Source organism: Martes martes (assembly GCF_963455335.1).
Source record: "Martes martes genome assembly, chromosome: 1".
Taxonomy (NCBI): domain Eukaryota; kingdom Metazoa; phylum Chordata; class Mammalia; order Carnivora; family Mustelidae; genus Martes; species Martes martes.
The window spans coordinates 123,054,023-123,081,862 of NC_137888.1; the positions used below are offsets into that span (position 1 = coordinate 123,054,023).

Below are 27,840 nucleotides of genomic sequence, written 5' to 3' on the forward strand. Positions count from 1 at the left end.
TGCTTATCCAAGAAATGCATCATATTATTATTTTGTATAGAATTAGAAGAAATTTCTTGCTGTACTCTTAAGAGATACTGACAGAGAGGTTTCTTGTGTCTTCTGTCAGAAAACAGAACGAAGGGCGCCTGGGTGGGTCAGTTTGTTCGCCACTGACTCTTGGTTCTGGCTCAGGTCATGATCTCATGGGCTGTGAAATCCACCAGGGCTTCAGCCACCATGCTAAGTGAGGAGTGGGCTTGAGGAACCTCTCTCTCTGCCCTTCCCCCCACTAGCATGCCTGTGCGCTCTCTCTCAAATCTTTAAAAAAGAAAAAAGCCAGTTTTTGCTTAATGTTTCTTTCCTTTTTTTAAAAAAGATTAATTTATTTATTTTAGAGAGAGAGAGCGTGCAAGTAGGGGAGGGACAAGGAAGAGGGGAGAGAGAATACTAAGGGCAAATCCCGATGCTGGGCTGGATCCCAGGACCCTGAAATCATGACCTGAGTTAAAATCAAGAGCCAGTGCTTAACCTGTTGAGCCACCCAGGCACTGCTACTATTTCTTTATATGAGCATGGGGATAGAAATTTTTACATTTTGAAATTTAGCGCACTTATCTCATTTCCAAGAGGTAACCTAAAGCATTGTTTTCAGATATAACTAACATCCTCCATTTAGGATTAGCCAATCCTAATCCCTATTTTTAGTAGTCTAGAGAAAAAAAAGTTGTTGGAATAAAAAGTGTATGGATACAAAAGAATGAATATAAACTGTATTTTTAGTGAATTGACTACCTTAAGAAGTAGAGAGCCAGAAGTCTGGTGTAAAGTTTGTATTCTGATCCTAGAGGGATAAGCCATGGGTGAAAATTCTATAGAAGCCTTTCTCCACCACCCCCACCCCAAGGGGAAAAAAAAAAGAGTAGCCCTCCATTAATCCACAGGAAAATAATAATGTAGAAGGGGTTTCAATAGGCTTTGCAGAAGGCAGGTAGTTAATTAGCACTGTTTTCATTATTTATATCATTGAATCAGATTTCTCTTCCCTATTTGCTTCCTTAGCTTCCCGCAAACTAAAGTAGTAAGTTTTGATATTTTATTTAGTTTTACATCTATATAATTAATTCTTTAATAATTGTAAATAAACTTACCAAAGGCAACTTCCTTCCAATAGTAGAGCTGTTTTTAACTCACAGCATAGTTTAACCTTTAAACTATTGTTTCAGACCTTGGATATGGTCCCCCTATTTCCCCTATCCATAATGGGGATTTCTGGTCCATTAGGACCTTGGGCAAAGTGGGGAGGGAATCCCATCAGTGATGAAAAGTTGTATGAGGTAGGTGTTTCTTACCTTTTTTTTTTTTTTTAAAGATTTTATTTATTTATTTGACAGAGATCACAAGTAGGCAGAGAGGCAGGCAGAGAGAGGGGGGGAAGCAGGCTCCCTGCTGAGCAGAGAGACTGTGCGGGGCTCGATCTTAGGACCGTGAGATCACGACCTGAGCCGAAGGCAGAGGCTTAACCCACTGAGCCACCCAGGTGCCCCTGTTTCTTACCTTTAAACCCATATTTGTCAATTTTTTTTTCATTGTTACACTTGTTAGGAGCACCCCCCCCCTTAAGATTTTATTTATTTGAGAGAGAAAGCACTTACGTGCAAGTGGCGGGGAGGGGTAGGGAGAGGGAAGGAGAGGGAGAAGCAGACTCTCCATTGAGCAGGGAGCCATATATGATATGGGGTTGGCTTGCAGAACCCTGGAATCATGACCTGAGCCACAGGCAGATGCTTAACCAACTAGGCCACCCAGTCGCCTGTTAGGAGCCTGTTTAGACATGTTTTCCCCTAATAGCCCCATCCCCATGATATTGTGATCCGTGGGTAAATATGTGTCTTTTTATGTACAATATGTATATATGTGCTATATACATAAAAAGAGCAAGTATAAAGCTTATTCCTTTTATTTACACAAGTTTAAGAATAATTAAAAATTTAAGAAAAAGTTAAGAAACTAATATTTTACTGTATTTGAATAACTTATATAATTATGTAAATTGTAATACCAAATTTCATAACTATGTTAGCAGTTTAAGAAAACATACAGTAATAATAGCAATATAACAAATTGTTAAAAGTTACTCAAAGGTTATTTTTTCTGCAAATGTAAAATTAATAGAAAAATAAATTTTTAAAAAGTATCTTTAGTGAGGTTAAATTTGCTTGATATGAGAAAATAAATAGCTTCTAGATATTCATTCAAGTATTACTGACCTGTTTTGGCACCTGACCTAATTAATGAGAGAGGCTGAATAATTAGTAGAATTAAAATAATAAAATATGAATGATTTTTATTTAGTTCTCAAAGCCCAAGTCTCACATAAAAGCTTAAATGACAAACGACAAGGTAGCTAGACAGCAGATATTCTTAGGCCACTTTTTGCAGTATGACTGTGAGATTGGCAGTCTGTTGAGAGAAGTTCTCCAGTACTGCCATCTCTTTTCCATATTTTTGTAACCCCATTCTTGCAATACATTTTGTGTGTCTTCGGATTCCAGGTGCTACTAACATGCTACTTACATGATACCAAATATCACATAGATACTATGTGATAATACAGAATACGATTTTGTCAGATAGAGTTGAACTTTGGAGGGCCACAAATCATAGTTATCAAAAATTTTTTTCTCTCTCTTCCATAATCACTCTTCTTCTCATTTAGCCATCCCTAATAAGAGTACATGCTATAAACATAATTAATCTTGAGGAGGAAGATGAGCCTCACAGTGCTCTGATGGGAGACAGATAAGAGTTCTTTCTAGTTTGGGCTCTCTGGAAGTAGGGTTTCCAAAGATGTAGACATTTCTGCCCAAATCCACCCTCCACTGCAGTACCAGCTCATCCCTGTAGAGGGATTCCTTTTTATTCTGTCTAGATCATTTCTAAGTGGCATCTGTAAATAGGAGACTGGCTCTTTTTACCTTGTTTATAGAAAATAAACTATTTCTTTTTAGTCACTTACTATGATTTAAAGGGTGTAAACTTGTTATGGTCAATTTAAAAAATCTGTTAAGTGATAGATATTCTTTTTTCTTTTTAAGATTTTATTTATTTATTTATTTATTTGACAGACAGAGATCACAAGCAGGCAGAGGGGGGGGGGGGAAGCAGGCTCCCTGCTGAGCAGAGAGCCTGACGCGGGCCTTGATCCCAGGACTCTGGGATCATGACCTGAGCTGAAGGCAGAGGCTTTAACCCACTGAGCCACCCAGGCGCCCCAGTGATAGATATTCTTAAAAATATTAAGAACTAGAAATAAGCTCCCTCAAAATAATTTTATGTTGTTATTAATGAACTTTTTATATGTACATTGTCTGTCATTAGCTTGAGTGTGTACTTATATTTGTACTTTGAATTTTACCTTTAAGTATTTCTTGATCATTTTTCTCTCTTTTTTCCTTTGAAAAATTATTTAATAGTTAATGATTATATTCAGTGTATCATTCTATTCCCAGGTAAGTACTTCATTGCTTATTTATAGAATATTTCAACAAAGACAGTCTTTACTAATCCACGTTAACAGGAGTGGAGTTTTGAGGCCTCAGTAATTGCAAGTATGCTTTTCCTTTCTTTTGACCGATCTCTGCTCCTGTGTGTCAAGGAAAAGTAGATTACTTTTCTCCCCTATAATTTCTGAACCAGTTTTAATTTTTCAACAGCTTCAGGCACTACTTCAGATTTGGCCTAAACTGCCCCCCCGGGAGGCGTTAGAGCTTCTAGATTTCAACTATCCAGATCAGTACGTGCGAGAATATGCTGTCGGCTGCCTGCGACAGATGAGGTATTCTGCAGGTGGCTTTCTTGGGGGAAAGGATGTATAATAACCTGGGGGGTAGATAGAGAAGGTGATGTCTGCTTGAATGTGTCATAAGAAAGGAAAGAGCTAGGAATTATTCAGATTTTAAAGTGTTTTTTCTCTCTCCCTTTCGATCTCCATCTCTCCCTCTTCTTTCATGTTTACTCTATTATAAAACAAAAAGCAAAAACACACTGGGTTGGGACGTACCCAAGATCACCCTTGGTTTCTACAGTTCATTACAGTTCACAAGATTCCACATATATTCATACTTTGGGCTGTGGTTTATTACAGCAAAAGGAGGCAGTGTAGAATTGGCAAAAGAAAATGATTCATGGAGCAAAGTCTAGAGGAAACCACGTAGGAGCTTCTAAGAGTTCTTTACTAGTGGAATCACAGTGAATATACTTAATTCCCCCGCAATGAGTTGTGACAACATGTCTGAAATAATTATCTACTGGGGAAGCTTCTTAGAGATGTGGCAGTCAGAATTTTTTTTTTTTAAAGATTTTATTTATTTATTTGTCAGAGAGATAGAGTATAGGCAGGTAGAGTGGCAGGCAGAAGCAGAGGGAGAAGCAGGCTCCCTGCGGAGCAAGGAGCCTGATGCGGAACTCGATCCCAGGACGCCGGGATCATGACCTGAGCCGAAGGCAGACGCTCAACCGACTGAGCCACCCAGACATCCCAGCAGTCAGAATTTTTATTGGGGGCTAGTCACAGAAGCCCTCTTTGCCTAACAAAAAGCAAAATTCTAGACTCCCAGAAAAATGAGTATTGAGCGTAAACCATACACTTTGTAAGAACAATTTATGCACACAAATCCACTCTTACCTGTTAGGTGGTGGGAAGCCTTCTGAAATCTGTTTCCAGATGCCAGCCAAAAGGGCCAGAGTGTTAACAGGTTTTTTTTTTTTTTAAAGGATAAAGTTCAGGCCTGCTGTTATGTTAATTCTTTCCTGTCTACCACTCAGAATTAAGAAATGTTAGTATTTTGTCATTTTTAAAAAATACTTTTAAGCAAATAACATTATAGTTAAAAGTGAAATCCTCGTAGTTACTTTACCTAGTGCTAATTACTTTTATTTCCCCAAAACAGCCATTATCATGAATTTGGCATGTATCCTTCTGTACCACATTTTTCTGTTTATACTACATTTTTATAACTATAAAAATATAGAGTAACATTGTGCATTTAAAAGAAATTTTTTTTTAAAGATTTTGTTTGTTTATTTGACAGAGATCACAAGTAGGCAGAGAGGCAGGCAGAGAGAGGGGGGAAAGCAGGCTCCCCGCTGAGCAGAGAGCCTGATGCGGGGCTCGATCCTAGGACCCTGGGATCATGACCTGAGCTGAAGGCAGAGGTTTTAACCCACTGAGTCACCCAGGCGCCCCAACATTGTACATTTAAAAACTACACTAATACGTCTTACTATATGTTTTATTTTAAATCTTGCTTTTTAAACATCCACCATAGGTTTTTGAGGTCATTCTCTCCCATTGAATATAGATAATAGTTTGTTCCTTTCACTACTGTGAAATATTCTGTTGTAGGGATATATCTTATTTACTCCATTTCCTTATTGAAGAACATTTTTGTTTTCTCCAGACTTCCCTGTTATAAACAGTGCTGCAGTGAACATGCTTATACAGTTCCCTTTGGCCAGTATATGTATGAAAATCTATGAGCTTTATTTGAAGAAATGTCGTTATTAAAACAGTCTCCGACACTGGGCATTTTCAGGTTTATTCATTGCCAGTCTCAAAAATGAAGATTATACTGTATGGTTATTTGAAAAAGAGAAGTTCTCAGAAAATTATGGATACTGTTATCCTTTTTCTTCTTTTTAAAAGTCATGTGATAATCCAAAAGAAATTACACAAACTCTTCCATAGTTGCTGTTTTAGGGGAGTAAAGTTCAAAGTGTGAGGAAAGAAGAAGCCTCCTTCTGTTTCAGTACTTCTTTCTGTCTTTTACACCACTTGCAGGTTTTTAAAGGACAAAGATTTTACAGTAAACTTAAGATTGTTGAGTAGTTTTAAAAAATGAGGCTCCTAGTTGCTTCTTAGTTTCCCTCAGTTTACCTTGAAGACCTGAGGGGAAGCATCTACTTGGACTGCTTTGGGCTGAGCCAAGTGTTTTTCTTAAGTGTGTTGGTCCCCAGGAGGAGATTGCTGTGATCTCCATGTTCCATTTGGTAATTCTGATGAGTTTTCCTTTGATAGATTTTCTGCTTATGAGGTTTTTTAGTTTGTTTGTTTGTTTATTTTTAAATATAGTGCCCTGGGTTTCAGTCCCAGATCTGCATTAGATTACTTTCTTAACCATTTATTGCCCAAGACTACAGTTAGCAAGTAGAGGACTTGGGATTCATATCTTATCTGACCACTGGAATTGCCTCTGATGAGAGTGTGTTTATATGTGACACAAACTAGAGAACTACTAATGTTAATTCAGCTCATTTAATTACAACATTATGTTGTATTAATTCAGTATGTATAATTCACTTATACATACACTCATTTCCTTATCCTTTAAACTATTAAGTTAATATTTTAACATTCACTATCTGTGAAAAGGAATTACTTAATCCTAATGATAGGAAAGAAAAATAAATTGCTAAATTACTGATGGAATTTTTATTTTAAAAAACTGGTTGACTGAGATATCACTTTTCCAGCATGATCAGAAATCAGTATTAAAGTACCTGATTTTTTTTAACTCTAGGCTGATTGTAAATACAGTCATTAATCATATCAACTTAGATAATTAAAATGCCCCAGATATCTGTTCTTTGCTCCTTTCCTTTTCACTCCCCCTCCTGCCCACAGGAAATCCTGAGCTTTTCTTGTGTTATTTTAACAGTGGAATAGTGAATATAAGCATGCAACAGGCCTTACCCCCACGAACCATTGTGTTTCAGCAAGTTAGTATTTGATAGTTTGATCGGAAGGAATCTTTTTCTGCCACTGGTTATTGAGTGACTTATTCTGTTCTTTTGTTTCTTTTAGTGATGAAGAGCTCTCTCAATATCTCTTACAACTGGTGCAAGTTTTAAAATATGAGCCTTTTCTTGATTGTGCCCTCTCTAGATTCCTATTAGAAAGAGCACTGGCTAATCGGAGGATAGGGCAGTTTCTCTTTTGGCACCTTAGGTAAGTCTTCTGTATTTTTCAATTTGAGTCCACCTTGTGCTTTTGTAAATATAAATCAGCATAATACAGGACATTTAGTGTACTCATCAGCTGCTTTTGTTGTTTCTGAGCCATCTGTAACATTAGCACTTGTCTTGGTGTCTTCTCCTATTTCTTGATACCCAACTCTTAATTTTCAGGATTTGGCAAACTAATTCAGATAAGTATCCCACCAAGCCTCCTTGATTTTTAACAAACAAATAATTAATGTCTTGCTATTTTCTTGTCAAATGTGCTTATTATGTACTCACAATGTATTTGGGCTAAAACCGGACTTAAAATTCCTTCCAAAAGGCTTTGGGTAGTAATACTATCATTGCTACTAATAGGTAGAGGTTTTAAAGTTTTTCTATAAGAACAGCAACATTATTTTCGGCTTCTTTTTTTTTTTTTTTTTGTAAAGATTATTTATTTATTTATTTGACAGAGAGAGAGATCACAAGTAGGCAGAGAGGCAGGTAGAGAGAGAGAGAGAGGAGGAAGCAGGCTCTCCGCTGAGCAGAGAGCCCGATGCAGGACTCTGAGATTATGACCTGAGCCGAAGGCAGAGGCTTAACCCACTGAGCTACCCAGGCGCCCCTTTCGGCTTCTTTATTAGGTCATTTTCAGAAATACATGAGTCTTATTTCACCAAGTTTATATAGGAGTAAAATCAAGAAGGATAACTAAAGTTCTTCTGTCCTGGGAAAATTGTTGGCTCCTCATTTCTGACTGTACTCAGACATTTTTCAGTCATTTTCATCTGGACTTCAGAATATTAAAACTAATGATTATCAGAAAAATATGACTTAACTCCGTTTTTGCCAAAGTTCTTAAGGAAAATAAGCTCTATATTATTTTGATGTTAATTTGGGGGGTTATATTTCTGAATCTTGACTTCCTTATTATTCATAGAGGTTTTCCTTTCTTATTTTAAACTTGTCATCTTCTCCTGCAGTTCAGTCTTCCTAATTTTAAGCCCCCCAAGGAATAACAAAACAAGGTGTTCCTTCCTTTTTCAAACATGTACAGCATTCTTTAAGTGAGAAAAAATTGTATAGAAGCTAATTGAGTGACTAGTCAGTTGTGTGATATGAATCTTTACTTTATTGTCATTTAATTGGCAATATTACCATTTCAACTACAAAAAGTAATAAGCAAGGTGAGATGTGAAAATTTTGAATTTTTTTGAATAAAAAATTAACTACAAAATCACGTGTTTTTGAACTGTGGTGTTTAAAGACTTGGGAAATTGACCATCCCACTAATAATTGTGAACAAGATAATGTGTTCTTTTTTTGATTGGCATCAGAAGTTTATTTCATAATAGAATATGAAGTCAGTATTTTTATTTGGTGATCTGAAGTATTTTAAAAGCAGCCTGTCTCAATAGTATTAATTTATTTGTAGGTCAGAAGTGCATATTCCTGCTGTCTCAGTACAATTTGGTGTTATCCTTGAAGCATACTGCCGGGGAAGTGTTGGGCACATGAAAGTGCTTTCCAAGCAGGTATCGGATTTTTTTTTTTTTTAAAGATTTTATTTATTTATTTGATAGACAGAGATCACAAGTAGGCAGAGAGACAAGGCAGAGAGAGAGGAGGAAGCAGGCTCCCCGTGGAGCAGAGAGCCCGATGTGGGGCTCGATCCCAGGACCCTGGGATCATGACCTGGGCCGAAGGCAGAGGTTTTAACCCACTGAGCTACCCAGGCACCCCTCGCATTTTTTTTTAGTCTTCTGTTCAGTTTGCCACGTGGCATTTGACAAATTGTATCATATGCTGTTTCTCACATTATGTCATAGAGGTTTTAGTAACTAAACCTAGTTAATACATTTTTAAATTATAAGTCAAGAAATGAAATGTCAACAAACTTAGCAGAACATTAATTGAGTGCCTCTCTGTCTTTATGTATTTTGCCATATGTTTTAGTTTGAGATATTTTGACAACTAAGTCCATAGTTGTTATAGGATCTAGAATTCAGATTCTTCAAGCTGCTTTTTCAAATTATGTATATGTATGTATGTGTGTGTGTATGTGTGTGTGTGTGTGTGTGTGTGTGTGTGTGTGTGTGTGTATGTCTGCAGACCCTTATCTTCTTTCCAGGCCTTCATTTTCTAATCATGGCAGGTGGTAAGTTATTAGTGATATCGATAGGTCAGATACTAAATGCTTATATGCCAGGAACCATACTAAGTGTTTGAAGTATATTTCTTTACTCTCCTAATAATGTGCCACAGTAGTTGCCAATAGTGTCTGGATTTGACAAGGGGGAAACTGAGGCTCCAAGAGATTAAGTAGCTTGCCTAAAAACTAACTATTAAGTGACAGGAATAAATTTTAAAGTTAAGTCTGTCCAGCTATAAAACTAACTTTTTTTTTAATCCTACTGGGAGTTTTCACACTTTTAGTACCATAACTCTATTTTATAAATCAAAACTTAAACATAGAATCAATATATAAAATAGCAATGTCATTTTATCAGTATAAATATGTTTTAAGGCTAAAATAAAATAAAAGCCATTAAACAGAACCGTGAAACTATTTCACTAAATATAGAATTTCAAAATCTGGGACTATTATTGACAGTTGTAGTCTCAGTATCTATTTATTTCTTTTGTTTTGGAGATAATCCTGATTTATACAGCTAAGTGTTTGCAAATAGTAAACGTTTTTTAATTGCTTGCTTACAAGTGAGTAGCATAACTGTGGCTCAGACTTGGTTTGCTGATAGGTCATTGGTCCCCTGAAGGTTGTGATGAGAGCATTTCTGCCATCAAAATAAAATAGCCCTTTATTCTAGCTTCTTCATGCCAGAATCCTTCATTGACAGGTAGCAACAATATGCTTTTGTTCTTAGGAATAATCTTTCTTAAATTGAGTATCCTCTAAATAAACAAAAGAAGGTTTTGTTAATGGTTTAATATATATTTACTCGGAACTTTCTATATGCCAGGGTTTGTGTTAGGTTCTGGTAATGTGAAGTGAATATAGTTGTGTCATTGTTATCAAGGAGTTTATATTCCAGAGAAGATAGACAAGTCAGTGATTGTTATGATAGAATTATTGTAATGGGAATATTGTGGAAGCACAAAAGACAGACATGTAAACAGACTTAAGACATTAGGGAAGAGTTCACAGTGGAGGAGATGCTTGTAGCTTTTGATGTTGTAGTTCGTGTTAGTTCAGTGAAGAGTATGTTAGTATTTTACAGAGAAACAACCAATAAGGGGTGTGTGTGTTTGTGTATGTGCATGTTTGACCCGTGAACAATATGAATTTGAATAACACGAGTCCACTTATACACTGAATTTTTGGGGTATAGTACAGTACTGTAAATGTATTTTCTCTTCCTATGATTTTATTTCCTCTAGCTTACTTTATTGTAGGAATATAGTATATAATACACATAACGGACAAATTATGTTAATCGACGGTTTATGTCATTGGTAAGGCTTTCCATCAACAGTAGACTATTAGTAGTTAAGTTTTTGAGGAGTCACAAGTTATATGCAGATTTTCAACTACATAGGGCTGGAGCTAGAGTCAGTACCTCTAACCCTTTATTTAAGGGTTAGCTGTATAGAGAGAATGAAGCCAAGGAAGATGGTGAGATTGTGATTTATTATAAAGAATTGGCTCATGTAATTATGGAAGCTGAGAAGTCCTGAGATCTTCAGTTATGCGAGCTGAAAACCCAGGAGAGCTACTTTTGAAGTTCTAGTCTGAAAGCAGACAAGCTTAACATGTAAGGAGTTTTAATTCCGGGCAGGAAAAGACCTGTGTCCCAACTCAAGGCAGTCAGACGGGGTTCCTTCTTATTTGCTGGAAAGTCTGCTTTATTCAGAACTTCACAGATTCTGACAAGACCCACCCATATTAGGAAGGGCAACCTGCTTTACTCGGTCTACCCATTCAAATGTTAATTTCATCCAAAAACACCCTCACAGACACACCTAGAATGATGCTGGACCAAATATCTGGGCACCTCATGGCCAAGTCAAGTTAATACCTAAAATTAACCATCATAGATCAACTTGGCATGTAGACACAGCTCTGAAAACCATATTTAATCTCCAGGTAAAGACTGTAGCAAGTTCAAAATGCCCTTAACATGATAAAATTACCCTGAGTACAACCAAAAATGCACTAACCTCTTTCCCAGCACGAGAAGTAATATCCTTGAGTGTGGCCTACTCTTCTTGTTTCTCTGAAAATTAAATAATATGATGTAAAATTAACGCTTAAATACTATGATATAAAATCAGTACATCTTACGTTACATGATAAAGGAAGGGGCGCCTGGGTGGCTCAGTTCATTAACTGCCTTTAGCTCAGGTCATGATCCCAGGGTCTGGGATCAAGCCCTCTGTTGAGCTCAAGCGGGGTTTGCTTCTCCCTTTCCTTTTGTCCTTTCCCCCTGCTCGTGCTCTCTCTCTCTCTCTTTTTCTCTCTTCAAATAATATCTTTAAAAAAAGAAAGATAAAGGAAAACAGTGGGAAGGAAACAAAGACTGTGTGTCTGTGTACATATAGTATATACACAAAAACATGCATACCAAAACAAGGAGGAGATACTCATGACAGTTAATCCTCATTTCTGTAACTAGTCATGTGGTCATAGCTGGTATTTGTTACTAGCTTCTTCCAACCCTTTCTGTATTCCCTTTGCCTTTAGTAAGCATTTCACTTGTGGTTCTTGACCTGCAGAGTTAACCCAAACCTTCGTTCTTTTCTTTTCTTTTTTTTTTAAGGTTTTATTTATTTGAGCAAGAGCACATGGGAGTCAGCTGCATAACCAACTGAGCCATCCAGATTCCCCCCAAAACCTTCATTCTTGAAGGGTCCAGGTCATTAGTAGTCCTACCTGAGTTAGCTTGTAATTGTCCATTGGTCTTAATGATAGGACATGGTCATGCTTAGAAGAAATATATTCTGTATTCTAGGCATACTTTTCCTTTTGTCTGTGGAGTAGTAGGCCGGTTTCCTTGTGGTAGTCAGGATCAATCACTCCAGCCAGCATCATCGTGCCCTTCTTTGCCTGTTGATATGAAGACATAAGGAGCTCAAAGTGGCTGGGCTGGAGTCTTAACTTTTAGTCCAGTGGAATCATTGTCATGTCTCCCACTGGAACCATTCTTCCTTCTGTAACTAAGACCTCTATGTCCATAAAGCATAAGGATGCAGGAAAAGGAAGCAAAATTTTGCTTCCATTTTTAAACTTTGATTTTGGGACCCTTGAGTCCTGGCTGTGGGAGAAACAGTGTCATGTAGCAGATGATGACTTGGATCATATACAGCTTTCTGGAGAACTTTGCCCAAGTCCTATAAGGTATTGCCACCTAGCTGGTACTGTAACTTAGTCTTCCAAAGGCCATTCTACTCTTCTGTCAAGCAAGCTACTTCAGGTTAAGAACATAGTAAGACTAGTGAATACCATGAGCATGAGCCCATTGTTAAGCTTCGTTTGCTGTGAAATGAGTTTCTTGATCAGAAGCAATGCTGTATGGAATACCACAATGGTGGATAAGGTGTTCTGTGACTCCACTGATGATAGTTTGGCAGAAACATTGCATGCAGAGAAGGCAAATCCATATGGAGAGTTGAGTGTTTATTCCAGTAAGAAGGAAATATTGCCCCTTTTATAGTAGAAGCAGTCTAGTGTAATCAGCCTGTCACCAGATAGCTGGCTGACCATCCTGGGTAAAGGTAAATGGTGCTATATTAGGGTCTCAGTGTTGGTCTCTGCTGCTGGCACAGTAGTCACTCAGTGGTGGTCATAGCCAGGTTGGCTTTAGTGAGTGGAGGTCCATATTGCTGAGCACATGTATAACCTCCATCCCTGCCACCTTGGCCACTTTGTTCATGAAGCCATTGCGTGACGACAGGGGTGATTGGGAAAAGAGGCTGACTAGTATCCACAAAATGGGTCATCCTATCCATTTGATTATAAAAATCCTCTTCCAGAGACACCCTTTGGTGTACATTCAGAGAGGCTTATTACATATCTCTTCCCCAAATTTCTTTGTCACTAATTTTCTAGTCATGTTCCTTCTGAGTCCCTGGCCATCAGCCAAGCTTTAGTTACATCTCATGAATTGGTATATAATTGCATGTCTGGCCATTTCTCCTTCCAAGCAAAGTGAACAGTGAATTGCAGTTTCCAAGGTTCTGCCCACCAGAACTTGAGCACAGTCCTTTAGAAATGTTTCAGAAAGGGGCTGTAGTACCACAGTTGTCAACTTTCATATGATGCCTACATACTGTAAATCATGTTGAGTCTTCTCTTTTCTTCCTTTGTTAACTGACTGAAGGGAACTTCCTTTGAGGACATAGGAGCAGGCTGAGAAAAAGAAGGTAGTGTAACAAGTCCATGGGAAACCATGGACATTTGAGTCACTTTTTCATAGAACTTATTGTGCCTTCAGGACCTGCTCTGGTCTAGTCTTATATACACCACTTTCATATGTTGATGGAACACTATTTTGCTCACCTATCTTTATGGTTTGGTGGGTCAGATAACACCCAATTCATATTTGGCAGCTCAGTTCACATGCTTGCCTGGTGGCCAGTGTTTAATCATTCAGTATGAAGTCCCATTAGCAAGCTAAGAGCTGTTTCTCTAAAGGAGAGTATTTATCTACCGGAGATGGCAGGTGTTTTTTCCCAAAATCCTGAGGACTTGTGCTGTGATTTACCTATAGGGGCCTGCCAGAGGCTCCAAACAGCATCTGTATCTGCCACTGACAGTTCAAGAACCATTAGATCTGTTGGATCATAGGACCAAGTAGCACAGCAGTTTGCATAGCAGTCTGAACTTACTGCAGAACCTTCTCTTATTTGGGCTCTCATTCAAAACTAGCACCCTTTTAGGTCACTTAGGAAATAGACTACAGTATATTACCCACCTGAGGGTACACTTAGACTGCCTTTACAATGCAGAGAGGCCCCCTAGCTACTGTGTCTCATTTTTGGTTGTAGGAGGGGCCAGAGTAACAAATTTTTCTTTACCTTAGAATATCTTGATATACTCCATATAAATTGAGTGCTTCAAGTTTCGTTGAGGTAAAAGGCCCCAAATTTTTGTTGGAATATTTCCTACCTTCTAAAGTTGCTGTTTCTTACTCACTAGGTTGGATCAGTCTAATATTATAAAGGTGTCAGAGTGGTATCTTGTTGAGAGTAGGGGCAGTCAAGATCTCTGTAAATTAAATTATGACTTAGAGCTGGAGAGTTGATATACCCCTGAGAAATGACAGTGAAAATGTATTGTTGGCCTTGCCAGCTTAAGGAAACCTCTTGTGATACTTTATTGACAGTTATGGAGGAAAAAGCGTTTGTTAGCTCAATAGTTGTATACCAAGTACCAGGGGATGTGTTACTTCATTACACAACGAAACCATATTTGGTATACCACCTAATTAATGTTAGGATGATCCACTGTAATTCTCTAAGATCTGTGTGTCCTTTGCATAGGCCAAATAGGCAAGATGAATAAGTTTGTGATGGGAATTACCACCCCTGCATCTTTTAAGTCCTGCAGGAATGGATACTGCTTTTGGTTTATTGTTTTCTTAGGTAGAGATGGTTGTGATAACTTCTGCTTGACCTTTCCACCAAAATAGCCCTCACTCCATAGGTCTGGGAACCAATATGGAAATTCTGCCAACTCTTGAGTATATCTATTCCAATTATGCATTCTAGAATTGAAGAAATAGCCAGAGGATGGGTTTGGGGTTTGGGACCCAATGGGCGCACTGCGAAACATATCTGCGCTTAGTTCCGTAAGCATCTATTCTGGTGGACCTCAGTGACATTTTGAGTCTCCTAGAATTAGTGTCATTTCAAAGCCAGTATCTAGAAGTTTGAAAAGGTCTGGTTATTTCCTTTCCTCCAATATGCAGTTACCATGGTAAAAAACCATAGGTTCCTTTGGAGAAGCCAGGGAAAAATCAGTTTCAGTCTTGGCACTGATGAAAACATTGGGGAGAATTAACACCTTTACTGTATCTAGGTGTCTGGGTGCATGTTAGAGAAATGAGTCCTGAAGGTTTTACTATAGGTGTTGATTATTGTCTGGGTGTAAACATCAGACTATAAACTGTATGTGACCAGGAAGTTATTAGCAAGGTAGTTATATCTAGCTGATATAATCTGAATCTGTGTATTCAGTCCACTTAGACAAAATATTTTGTAGAATTAAAAAAACCTCTTCCGACTTTGCTTCTTGGTACATTGTTTTTTCCTCATGGCAGAGACTCCCTACCTTGCTGTATTTCCCATCCTCTTGATCTCATTTGAAGGCCATTTGTTTCCTCACTCTTAACCTACTCATTCCTATACCTCTCTGGTGTCCACCCTATTTTATAAACTATCCTTGTGGTAATTCCCAGTTTCATTATACTTTTCTAACTCATTTGCATTGCCAAAGAAGCTCCCATAGCTTTTCATACATGATTTACATTATATATGTGTAATATATTATTATATTATGATTATATTATGATTTTTCATTCATGTTAAAACAACTATTATCTGATCCTTTTGGAAAGCCCATTAATGTTGGTAATAATAGCTAACATTTACTCACCATTTATTATGGGCCATTTTTTCTTCACAATTACATGAAATGATACTATTAGTCCCCTTAATTTTATAGTCCTCTTAAAAATATCTCATACCTATCAGTGTCTCTTGTACTCATGGCTACTGTCCTCTACCAATCCATTATCTTCTCTCACCTGAATGTCTTTTTTTTTTTTTTAAGATTTTATTATTTATTTGAGAGAGAGAGAAACAGCAAGGGAGGGAACACAAGCAGGGGAGTGGGAGAGGGAGAAGCAGGCTTCCCACTGAGCAGGGAGACCGATGCAGGGCTTGATGTGGGGCTCGACCCCAGGACTCTGGGATCATGACCTGAGCTGAAGGCAGGTGCTTAACGACTGAGCCACCCAGGCGCGCCTCACCTGGATGTCTTCATTAACTTCTTAAGTTTTGCCTTTTGTTTCCATTGTTGTACACGTATCTCCTGTACTGCATAGCAGATAAAGTAACCTTTTTAAAATGTAGATGTATTATGTCATTTTCATTTTTAAAATCCCTGAATATTCATTTCATGGAGAATAAAATCCCATTTTTTAAAAACCATCTAATTGACTTTATTAATTGATTCATGAATTGGGCAGGGTCCTATCCAACTAATCTAGTGGAGGGGACTTTGAGTTGCAAAATAGAAGGATTTTGTAGGGAGAAATGGGGGGGGCAGTTAACAAAAGAAAAGAAACGTTTGTTTTAGGACAGAAATGATTGTTTTAGGACAGTTACCTTCCCTTAGGGGAAGGGACTGAGGGTCTTATTATTATTGGAGGTGGATTTCCTCATTTTCCTTTAGGGGTTTGAGAGGGCTCCTGTGACAGATTACCTTATTGGTACTGACCAGAAAATTCCTGCCTAAGACTATACTTTCCTGGGAGGGGGTGGCACATGGGTGGCTCAGTCACTTAAGCACAGGACTCATGATCTCAGGGTCATGAGATCAAGCCCCGCTGTTGGGCACTGAGCTCAGCATGGAGGCTGCTTGGGATTCTCTTTATTCCTCTGCCTCTGTACCTCTTCCCACTCATGCCCTCTCTCTCACACACACACAAAATAAACAAATTTTAAAAACAAAGAAAAGGGGGCGCCTGGGTGGCACAGTTAGTTAACCGTCCGACTCTTGGTTTTGGCTCAGGTCATGGTCTCGGGGTTGAGACTGAGCCCTGATTAGGGCTCTCCATTTAGCATAGAGTCTGCTTGAGTTTCTCTCTCCCTCTTCCCCCCTGCTTGCTCTCTCTCAAATAAATAAATCTTTTAAGAAGGGGGGGGGAGGTTGAAGTTGCAGTTAGGTTAGGTATTAAGCCTCAGTTTGGTGACTTGACCTAGCATTTGGGGCCAGTCATTTTCTTTTAACATTTTCCTTTTGATCAGGCTCTCAGCTTAATGGAGAGATGTGATCAAAATTTAAGGCGTTAGTGTCACTATCAGATACTGTTTTGAAGTTCTCAAAGTTTTTGTTGTCCCTTTTGTTGGATTCCATTATCCATAGGTTAGGATATTTTTGCTTAATCCCTGTGGTATTCATAGGTTATGGAAGTCAGTCATTCTCTTTGTTCTTTTTTTGACATTCCAATCTTAAGGAGTTCATTTACTTGATGGTTAGTGGCTTAACATTTAAAACTTGTGAGAGAATTATTTGGTGCAATTATTATGATAACTATAAGCAGGATAATTCCCAGTGTTTGGAGTGCTTTTGGAGCTATGGTCCGCAAGACCCAGACCAGTCAAAGAAAGACCCTGTTGAAGAGTCCTTTTAAGGCAAGTAGCTTGCTCAGTGATCTTATGTAACGGAGTTTCAGCTTCCTGAGAAATGTTAATCCGGATACAGCAGGTGTTGTTGGCCCCAGCAGAGGTACTCCCCTGCTTGGCTAAAAGATAATCGAGGGCTGTCTTACTATTAAGAACAGCCTTGGCTAAAGAATCTAAGGATGGTTGTTGGGCCTCTGTTGCTTTAGCAGCAGATTCTGCAGTAATTTCAAGAATTGAGAATTTCCTGATCATGAGCTAATTTACGTTTACCTGTAACCAGGGAAGTAGGGACCTGCCAAGAGGAGTGAATTCTTGAATCATGAAAACCTCCCAGCAGGTCCTTTCTAACTCAACAGTGCAACTTCAAGGGAGTCACCCAATGAGTTGTCTTATTTTGCTTGTGAAAAGTTAGGGTCTCAGATTTTTCTCTTATTTGAACTATAAGGTTGTTTTAAAATCCAGAAGTTACCTCCCTTAAGCAGTGGCCTGGGGAGAAAAAGATGAGGGCATTATCTTTCAGGCTAATGCCAGAGTTAAAAAAAGGGGGAAGAATAAAGGTTTTCATGTTTAGTTAAGGTCTAAAGTCTTGATCTATCACCTTGGGCAGAAGCAGTCCGCCTCAAGGTCAGCTACATCTCTTTCTCATCAATTTGACTTAGAGGTTGCCAGCCTCTGCACAAGACCAGGTTGGAGGTGGAACTGTCATTAGTTGTGAGATGAATACCCAAGCAGTGTAGTGGTCAAGAGCACTGGGTCAGGTCCCTTCCAGTGGGGCTTAACAGCTATCTTCGATGACATTTCCAGAATGACCATTCACCAAGCTCTAGACTGTGACCAACAGGAACCTTTGAATTGGGATCCAAGAAGTCTTCTTTAATCTGTTGATGATAGGCTTGAGCATAAGATATTAGAGATTTACAGTAGCTGGTCTTAGGAGCATGAGACAACAAGGGATCAGCAAAAGGCTGTATACTAATAGACATTGGTCTGCTGGTGACTGTCATATATGCAGTAAGTTTTTTTCCTAAAGGGGTAACTACTAATAGTCTGCAAGACCAAAGATAATACCTTAGGCCAGGAAAGTCCAATAGTTGAGGCAAATTTAGAAATTTTAAGTTTGAAAATCCGATTAATTCTCTCAGTCTTGCCTTATGATTGAAGGTGATAGGGACAATGTTAATTCTAAGAAGTTTGCCAGGTTTTTATTAAGCCTTATGTGATTTGTCCAGTGAAGTGGGGGCCTTCATCACTGGGGATTGTGGAAGGTATACCACAAGTGGGAAATACACTCTGAGGACATCAGCCTTGGAGCTTCGGAATGCTTCAGCCCATCTGGAAAACACACGTACAGTATCAACATATTGGTAGTCCATACTGAGTGGCAATTGAATGAAGTCATCTACAGATACTCAGAAGGCCCAGAAGGAGGAGGTCTGAAATCTCTTGGGACAAAAATAGTTCTTCTTGGGGATTATGGACCTGACAGGTCAGACATTACTGGTAGACTGCATTTGCAGTTTAATAAAAGTCTCCTTACCAATCTCTGTTCATAATTTGTATCATCTTAAATGCATTATGGTGGGTGAAGGAATCCACAAACTAAAAAATAGAGTTTGCCAGGGAGTCAGCAAGAACCAAGTAGCCATCTTGGGTTTCTCATAGCCTCAAACATTTGTTTAACTTACAGCTATTGCTTACCCATGCTAATTTCTCTAATTCAGGAACAGACTGTTGCCATCTTACAAATCCATCAGGATGGCAAAAGTCTGGCAGTGAGGGGCAGGTTTTGCAGAAGCAGAAGGGATTTCTTTCACATGTGCCATAATCTTTATAGATGTGTTGCTGTTGCCTTAGCATGAAAGTCAGCTGGGGCATTTTTCTGATACTCAGGCTTAATCCTTTTAGTGTGAGCCTCAGTTTTAATGACAGCAATTTCAGAAGGGAAGCAGTAATAGTAGGAAGATGGCTCACTTTTGCCATTTTTTATTGGGGTCCCAGAGGATGTCAAACCTTTTAAGATAATCAGAATTATAAGTGATAATATTATACTAGGGCATGCTAGGTTTCTAGGAATTTCATATAATTTTTAGAATACAAATGCTTTATAAAGAAGGCTTACTGTTGTTGTTGTTGTTGTTATTATTATTATTTTTTTTTTATTTTATTTTTTTTTTGGTGAGTAAAAGCAATAGAAGTTTATTAAGTGAAGATAAAAAGCTCTCAAGAGTGAGGGGGTCCCGACAGGGTTGCCCAGCTTACTTCTTGTTTGACAATATTTTCTACGTAATTTTACATATCAAATAAACCTAATTAGTTTAAGAGATCCCTTGAAATGGTCTAGGAGCCTTTGGAAAAATCCCAAAGTTTATCCCAGGTCAAAAAGAACATTTATAATTTGATTTTGAGAAGTTTGGGCGGGGGGAAATGAAATTTTAAAGCCCTTGAGTAGTTAGATAGGATCACAGATCATCATGAAACTTAATACTTAATTATCTATTAGCAACACTTAGCTCTTTTAATACTGAGAAGGCTCAGTTTTCTTAAGTAATCAACAACCTGATAAAGACGGCAACCACAGGAAATTATTTTGTTAAAACACAGTATCTTTGTTTTCTAGGCAGATCACTTAAAGGTAAAGAAAAGTACACTAAAAGTTAAAAAATAAAAAACAGAAAACCAAATTCTAATTTTATACCAGCTTACTTTTTTTTTTTTTTTTTTTTTTTAAAGATTTTATTTATTTATTTGACAGAGAGAGATCACAGTAGACAGAGAGGCAGGCAGAGAGAGAGGGAGAGAGGGAAGCAGGCTCCCCGCTGAGCAGAGAGCCCGACGCGGGACTCGATCCCAGGACCCCGAGACCATGACCCGAGCCGAAGGCAGCGGCCCAACCCACTGAGCCACCCAGGCGCCCCAATACCAGCTTACTTTTGATATTAAAACTTACTCATTCCAGTCTTAGCCCTGACCACATATAAAATACCTTTCCAAAGATTTATTTTTCATAAACTTTCTACAACTTTTTACCCCTCAAAAATGTATCTTCATTTCTCGTACCTTCTTTTACCAAAAACACACATTTTGCTTTCTTTGCATGTGGAGATGTTTCCCTTACTTCTGCTGGCTCTAATTACATATATTAATTAGAACTCTTAACTTTTAGAAACCTTAGTTCCTGGTAAAAATCTAGAAGAAATTATGAACTGTTAACACTAGCATTCTTTAGATTTGCAAGTTTATGAATACATTTCATAATTTCTAGAAGCATATGCCTTTTTCAATTTTCCAGTGCACTAGTACATCCAAATATATTTTAGTTTCTCTCTAATAAGAAGCCACAAGTAGATAAACCTATGTTCAGTAATTAATATTTCAGTATTTTCTTATTTGTGAATGATGTAAATACTCAGCAGGTTTCTGTTACTTACTTTAACTCAGCAAAACTAAAATTTCAAGTTACCAGAGATTTGGGAAGCTATTTTTAAGTACAATAAAATATAATTGTTGCTAAAAACTTTATTAACTTTATTAACTTTATTAACTTTATTAAAACTTTATTAACTCTTATTCCCTTAATCTGTTTAAAATAAACAGTTGTTTATTTTACCCATGAAAACTTCATGAGACATTAGACAAAATCAGCCATCATTCTAAGTTATTTTTCTGCCAACAAATTAGGACAGAAGTACATGAATTTAGCTAGAAAATTCAGGTAGAATAAAAGTTGTTTATCTACCTTATAGTCATTGTAGATAACTCTAAAGATGAGCCTGTTTGCACTCAAGCAACAGACTGAAACTTGCTTTAATTTACCAAAAATTATTTCAGAGTATGTGAACTTGAAAAACTTCTGGGATAGTTTCTGTTACATTCCTGAGAATTTTGTGAAGTCCAAATTTATGTAAGTGCCTTCTTTTTTTTTAAGCCACAAACAGCGCTTTTCTACAAATTAATTTTGGCAGTCCCATATGGAGGTAGAAAATACTGCACATTTAAAACACATGTATGAACACATATACCAACACAAATGGAAGCAAACAGAGACCATATAGCTTATAGCTTTAAATTACTACCATGAATTAGGTATAATAATACAAAACTCACTGCTTATGAAAAATAGTTGGCTCTAATTGTTTTTCTGATAGATGGAATAAGTTCAGATTACCTGCTTAGGGGCCTAAACCGTTTTCTAATACTTGTGGAGAAGAGACTTAAGAATTGTATTTGTTTTTAACAAGTCAAGTTCCAAATGACCTTTTTTTCCCCTTTTGATAAGGATTACCTCCCTGAAGTTTACTTGTCAAAGAGATGGTCTAGATAAGAATTATGGAGAGGACTCAGGTAGGACATGTAATACTTCAAAGGCACAGGGGAAAAAACGCAGGTTCCTCCTATAATTTTTGTTCTCTTAAAGCCAGAATTCATAATACTTACAAGGCTATTGAGATAAGCGGGAGGTTTTGGGTTTGGTAAAAAGTATTGATGGATTTTGAGTTGCTTCTTCGCCTTGTCTCTGGTCCTGTAAAGACTAGACTTTTAAAACAAAAGACAGCTGTTTTCAATTCCTCAAAGACTTGGGTGGCTGCCTAAATGATATCAAAGGGCTAATAACATCTATGCACCTATGTTAGAGTGTTTTTCTTTCTTGCTGGGTAACCGTAGGGGAGAAGGCCTAAAAAATTCCTATCAAGCTCTGAATAATATCTTCCAATTTGGGCAAATTTCTCACCATAAAGTTATTAAAGTCCTTTCAAATATCTTGTCATGTTTCAACCTTGACAAATAGTCAGCTGTTTCTGGCAGTATTGAGCAATCCCATGGATCTACGAGGCATCTTCAAAGTATATGCAAAAGATGTTACCCTCACAAGATCTAGAGTTACTCCTAAACATAACCAAAACAACAGCAACAACAGAAAAACACAACAACAACTTACATAGCTCAGGTGAGCAGAAAGCCAAGCCTTAGGATATAAAACAAGACCAGCAAGCAAGAAAGAAATACTTTTCTCTGGGAGAGAAAGGATCAATAACCAATTGGTCTGGAACTGGAAAGAAAAGGATAATGTGAAATTTTATTTCCCTCTCTTCCCTGGGCTCCAGGGGTAATCCACTCATAGAAATTTTCAGAATCCTCTCCTGGGTTTAAGAAATTCTTTGTGGCCCTCAGGTTCTGCCTTTGAGCAAGATGGGAAAGTTAGAAGAGAATGGCCCATAGCCTCAGGTAGTCTTGTTTTATAAGCTGTTTAATGGTCTCTTTAGAGTAGAAAGGCAATTCAGACAGAGGGTGAGTAGAATGGATACTCAAATTAAGGATGAAGGGGAGCAGTAGAAATTATGTCAGTCTTATGCCTGTCTGTTACAGTTTTTGTTTTAAATACCCTTTCTCTTTAATTTTTCATTAGTCTTTTGCAGTGAATCTTCAATGAAACTATTTGGAATTTTGAAGCTTTTAGAGGCTGCTTCATACTATAAGTGCATATCCCATTCTGTTTATTTAATTTGGAAACACTTGATTTCAAGTGTATTGCTTACATGTTTTATCTAATTGGAAATTTCCACATAATGGCCATTATATTTCTAGTTTTCTTCAGTAAGATTTTGCCATTTTACTAGCTATCTAAAATTTCTAGGACTGTAGTGTGTTGTCAGTCCCGATCAGATGGAGGCCCCCAAACGTGGGGTGATGGTAGCCTAGAAGCTGGTGGTATGGGAGGTAAGAGGATTCACCCAAGGCAGAACAAAGGAGATAGAAGTTTATTGAATACACTGCAAGGGAGCGGTGAACAGGACAGCAAAAAAACCCACAAAGAACAGTCTGTAATGAGGCAGTGGGTGGGGGCTGTTTTTAAAGGGGGAAGGTGAGGAGGTATGGGAACCTATGGAATTATCCCCCTTTTGGTAACTGTGCCTGGTTGTAAATAGGCCATTGGTCAGTCAGGGCTTATGGATATTTTGAAGTGGGTCACCTGTCTGTATTCAGCCAGGTACCCACTGTGGGCCCTTTTGCCTTGTTCTACATTTCATTGCTCAAGGCTGTTGTCTAAAAGTGACCTCTACATGTAATTCTTAGACATAAAATAAGCAGTTGTGCTGGAAGGTGGTGTGCTCAACTCTTTAGGATCCTATTTGTTTTAGCTAGACCTTTGGGTTTCTTGGAGCCAAACTAATACCTATGAGGGACGTGTGATAAGGTTGGGAATTGTGGGGTATGTTACAATATACCTTGTTGCACAGAAGTTTTCTTGCTGTTGGCAGGTAACCTAGTGTCATTCTAACATATTCCATGACCAACTTACTCTATTACTTGAAGTAGCAGATGCTCTAACAGCCTTGACTGCTTGCCCCGTTTTTTGTAGCTTTTGGACCTCTGAGTTCCCTCAGAGGAAGTAGCCTTTATCTATATAAAACAGGACAGAAAAACATATGCTCCTTAATAGATCATCAGTGACCAAGAAATGTTACTTTGTCCTGGCCAAGAGAAGGCCCTGTATGCACCACCAGTTCCCATCAAACCTTGGATTGGGGAAGGGATAAATGAGCAAATGCCAAGGAATATGGAGTATGGACTAATTCCAAATAAAATGGAGCACCACAGCTGCCTCTAGCATTTCCCAACATGGAATCTGGGGAAGGATTCCAAACAAATAGAGAATTGCAGACAACTGTCAGCAGTTTCCAATGTGGAATCCAATGACAGAACTCAGATTGGGGTTTTCCACCTGGGAAATTGTATTCTGAAAGGCTAGGGGCTTAGCTCTGGGCAGACCCATCTGCCAGCTCAATTGGGCTTCAGGGTGAACTGCCAGCTAAGCTGAGCTCTGGGCAGAGCTATCTGCCAACTCGATCTGACCTGCCCTATAAAGGAAAGCCAGTTAGATGAGGAACTTGATACAAAGAGAGCAGAGCTCAGAGCTGAGAGGAAAATGGCAAGAAAGATAGTAAATTCAAAATGGTTCACAGTACCACACCCGTGTTTCTCATCCCTGAATGCCATGGGAAGTTTGCTTCAGATCTTGAAGTTGTCACAAAAAATTCAACTGAGTATATTAGCTTTATTAATTGATCCGTGAATACAGCAGTATCTCACCTAGCATGTAGAGGGATCTTCCCCAAACTTTTTAACAAAGCCTATAAGGCCCAACTTGATGAGGTCCTGCTTCATTGACTTCACTCACGATCAAACCACACCATACATTTCTTTGGTTCTCTGGGAACCTCAGCTTGACTTCTATAACATCAAACATATGATATATGTATGATCACATTATTTTTATTCCTGATTGATGAGTAGCAAGGGCAATACTCTACACTTTACATTGGCAGTTCTTGTTATCACTGTAAACCTGTGGAAGGACAGAGTGTCAAAACACTTGAAAGTATTTGACTTACAGCCATGTGGGTATTTAGGACACTATTCCAGGAAATGGATATCAACACAATTAGTGATGGGGCCTAGAAATTCGCAACTGTACAAACACAGAAGAAATTCAAATTTGAAATACTTCAAAAAGTTCCTGTTTGTACAGTCTGTTTTTCAACTGGTTCCCTTTTCACCAGTGTTTGTACAGCTCCTGAAACTGTTGAGAAATGGAGTGTCTGTGGCTAACTTGGCAAGCTTCAGCCCTCTCGATTTTCATCAAGCTACATAGAACCTTCCAGTTTCCTGTGAGCAAGCCTGTCTGTAAAAACTGCATGACTGAATTCATCTCCTACAGAGTCTTAGTGGTTTCTTCTCATAGAAGCAAAGTTTGAAAATGAAAACAATCTATAAAATAAATCTCCTGTTAATGGAAATTCAGGCCAAGGTGTTCATAATGTTTGTTGTGTACGTGTTTTATATGCTTGTTATAGTCGATTTATGTGTTAATATAAATGTGTTTAGATTAACAAGCTATTTTAGCTTTAATAACATAATAATAAAATAAAATGTCTTTTTTATGGCTTATGGTTGGCCAAGGCTGTTTCTAATGGATTTTTGTGTAACATAACATGGAAAATCCTCAGTTATTAAACAGTGAAGTTGACTTTTAAACACAATGGTTTTCATTGAGTTGGCTGCTGTTGATTGACCTTGTACTAACTGCATAAGTTTTTTTTTAATTTGTATAAGTTTTGATAGCTAGAGTTACTTCATAAAAATAAGTAATATGGACTTGGACAACAAATACTGTTCTCTGTATTCATATTTGTTTTATTACACAATAATTCATTTAACTGTACTACTCATGGAAAGAGAATATAAGAGTATATTGAGAACATGTTACACCAGAGTGATGACAAGAACTAGATGTTAAGGTTGAATGGCAGGAACCCCAGGATTACTTGTACACAGATTTTCCTTTTATACTATGAAGCTGGCCAAATGGAGTGGTTCAGATTGTGTTTCAAATTCTACTACTTGTTGAGCTGCAGAGTGCTGAGTTCTTTGTCATACTTATCTTCTTAACCACAATGTATGTCCCTTTACTTTTCCCTGATTTTTAAGATTTCGTTTGAGAAAAGGATTAAAGAACACTTGAAAATTTGTGCTTTAAGCAACATGATAAATATGAGGTTTTTACTCTGTTGTTTATAGTATGTTTGTCATAAACCAAGCACTGATTTTACTTTGGTTGGTTGTCAAATGTTTGTGTTGGGGAGAGGAAGGGAGTGGTTATGAAATAATATGATCACATGAAACTATAGTACTTTATATTATTTTTAACCATAAATAAATTTTGTTGGCGGGGACACTTATTTTTCAGGTTGAAGCACTCAATAAGTTAAAAACTTTAAATAGCTTAATCAAACTGAATGCAATGAAGCTAAACAGAGCCAAAGGGAAGGAGGCCATGCATACTTGTTTAAAACAGAATGCTTACCGGGAAGCCCTTTCTGACCTGCAGTCGCCTCTGAATCCTTGTGTTATCCTCTCAGAACTCTAGTAAGTGACCATCTTTGCTGTGCTCAGTGAATTTCCCATGAAAATAGCAATGCAGAAAGGATTTCTGAGTGACTGCCTTGCAGGAGCAGTAGGGCTAGCTGTTAGCCTCCATAAGTACAATATATTTAAAGAAGGAAAATCTTAAATTTCTCAGAGGTCATTCTTTTGTGCATTAGGATGTATACCTATTAGCTAAATTTACCTGTGGGGTTCATAAAAGTTACTGCATGTTATTTTCCTTTCAATTGTATGTGACTAAATTTGTTTTCTATATTACTGGTTTCTAAGAGTTAAAAATCCTGTGTATGCAAAATGTTGGCAACCATCATAGATTGTTTACTGATTTGTTTTCCTATTTCAAAATGAGATCTTAAATTAATTTGAAAGATTATTTCTCGCTTTTTTATTCCCTTCAAAAGTACTAATAGAAAGGTAATGATAAACATTCTCATATGTCAGTATTCACAATTGATCTCTTTAAGAAATCAAGAATGAACTCATAATATTCCTAATTTTAATCCAATGATATGATCTGGTTTTTATTGACTACATATAATAACATAAGGAAGAATAAAGAAAGAAAAGGAGGAATTTTAAATGTAGGTAGTGAGAAGGACGAATCTGGGTTTTCAGTCTAGCCCATCTGGCATCACTACATGCCAGCGAAAACTGTCATCCTAGTTACTTTTTTACCAAGAGGATATGTTCTAGTTCTGACTTTTGCAGAGCTGAATGAAACAGGTGAGGGTTTTCCCCACATCTAATATACAGTCTTGCCATTCCTTTTAGTTGAGGTGGGCTTATTTTCCCCTTGTTTGATTTCAGTGTTGAAAAGTGTAAATACATGGATTCCAAAATGAAGCCTTTGTGGCTCGTGTACAACAACAAAGTGTTTGGTGAAGATTCAGTTGGAGTGATTTTTAAAAATGGTGATGGTATGTACTGAGGTTTTTACAGTACCAAATTCCTTAGTATTTTTCATTTGTTGTCAGTTTGCTTTATCTGAAAGGTGATGTGTAAATGTGTAACAGATGCTATCAGTGGTCATAAGGTTGAATTTGGCATGTCTTAAATCTCTTTTTTTTCCTTTTAGAAAACAATGTTTACAGCTCACTTATATACATTGTTCTAATAAATCTTTTTTTTCCCCTACAAAATACAAAGTCTAATTCTTTGGTAAAAAGCTTGTGAAGTACAAGAGAGTATTTTCGGTGGTATATTCATATATTCTGTTTCGGTGGTAACAATTTTGATATTGCTGCCATAGTTTTGTATTTTAATTAAAATATTTTCCTGACAAGTATTTTCAAAAGAAATGCCTCTGAGGTGATTACACCAATCAGAAGGCAGTTATGACAACTACCACTTGTTATTGTGTGATTATAGACAAGTCACATAAAATTCACTGAGCTTCAGGTTCTTCGCGTCCAGAAGGATTATAGTATTGTATTTGGGTTTATTAAAAGGAATTAAAGGAACATAAGTAAATGTGTTTATGTCTATTTTAAAATGAACTTGTAGTGTTTTGCTAGACATCTAACTCCACTTGACCATATGAATGTCATT

General features: G+C 37.6%; 1 protein-coding gene across 1 annotated transcript in view; it reads left to right on the forward strand.

Moving 5' to 3' along the window:
- The window catches only part of PIK3CB (phosphatidylinositol-4,5-bisphosphate 3-kinase catalytic subunit beta), a 194,947-nt gene that overhangs the window by 142,386 nt on the left and 24,721 nt on the right, over positions 1-27,840 (forward strand). Inside the window, exons 14-18 of the mRNA XM_080798202.1 lie at positions 3,696-3,817; positions 6,845-6,988; positions 8,417-8,516; positions 26,096-26,274; positions 27,100-27,209. Coding sequence (XP_080654328.1) covers positions 3,696-3,817; positions 6,845-6,988; positions 8,417-8,516; positions 26,096-26,274; positions 27,100-27,209 — 655 coding nt within the window. The remainder of the gene's footprint in view (positions 1-3,695; positions 3,818-6,844; positions 6,989-8,416; positions 8,517-26,095; positions 26,275-27,099; positions 27,210-27,840) is intronic.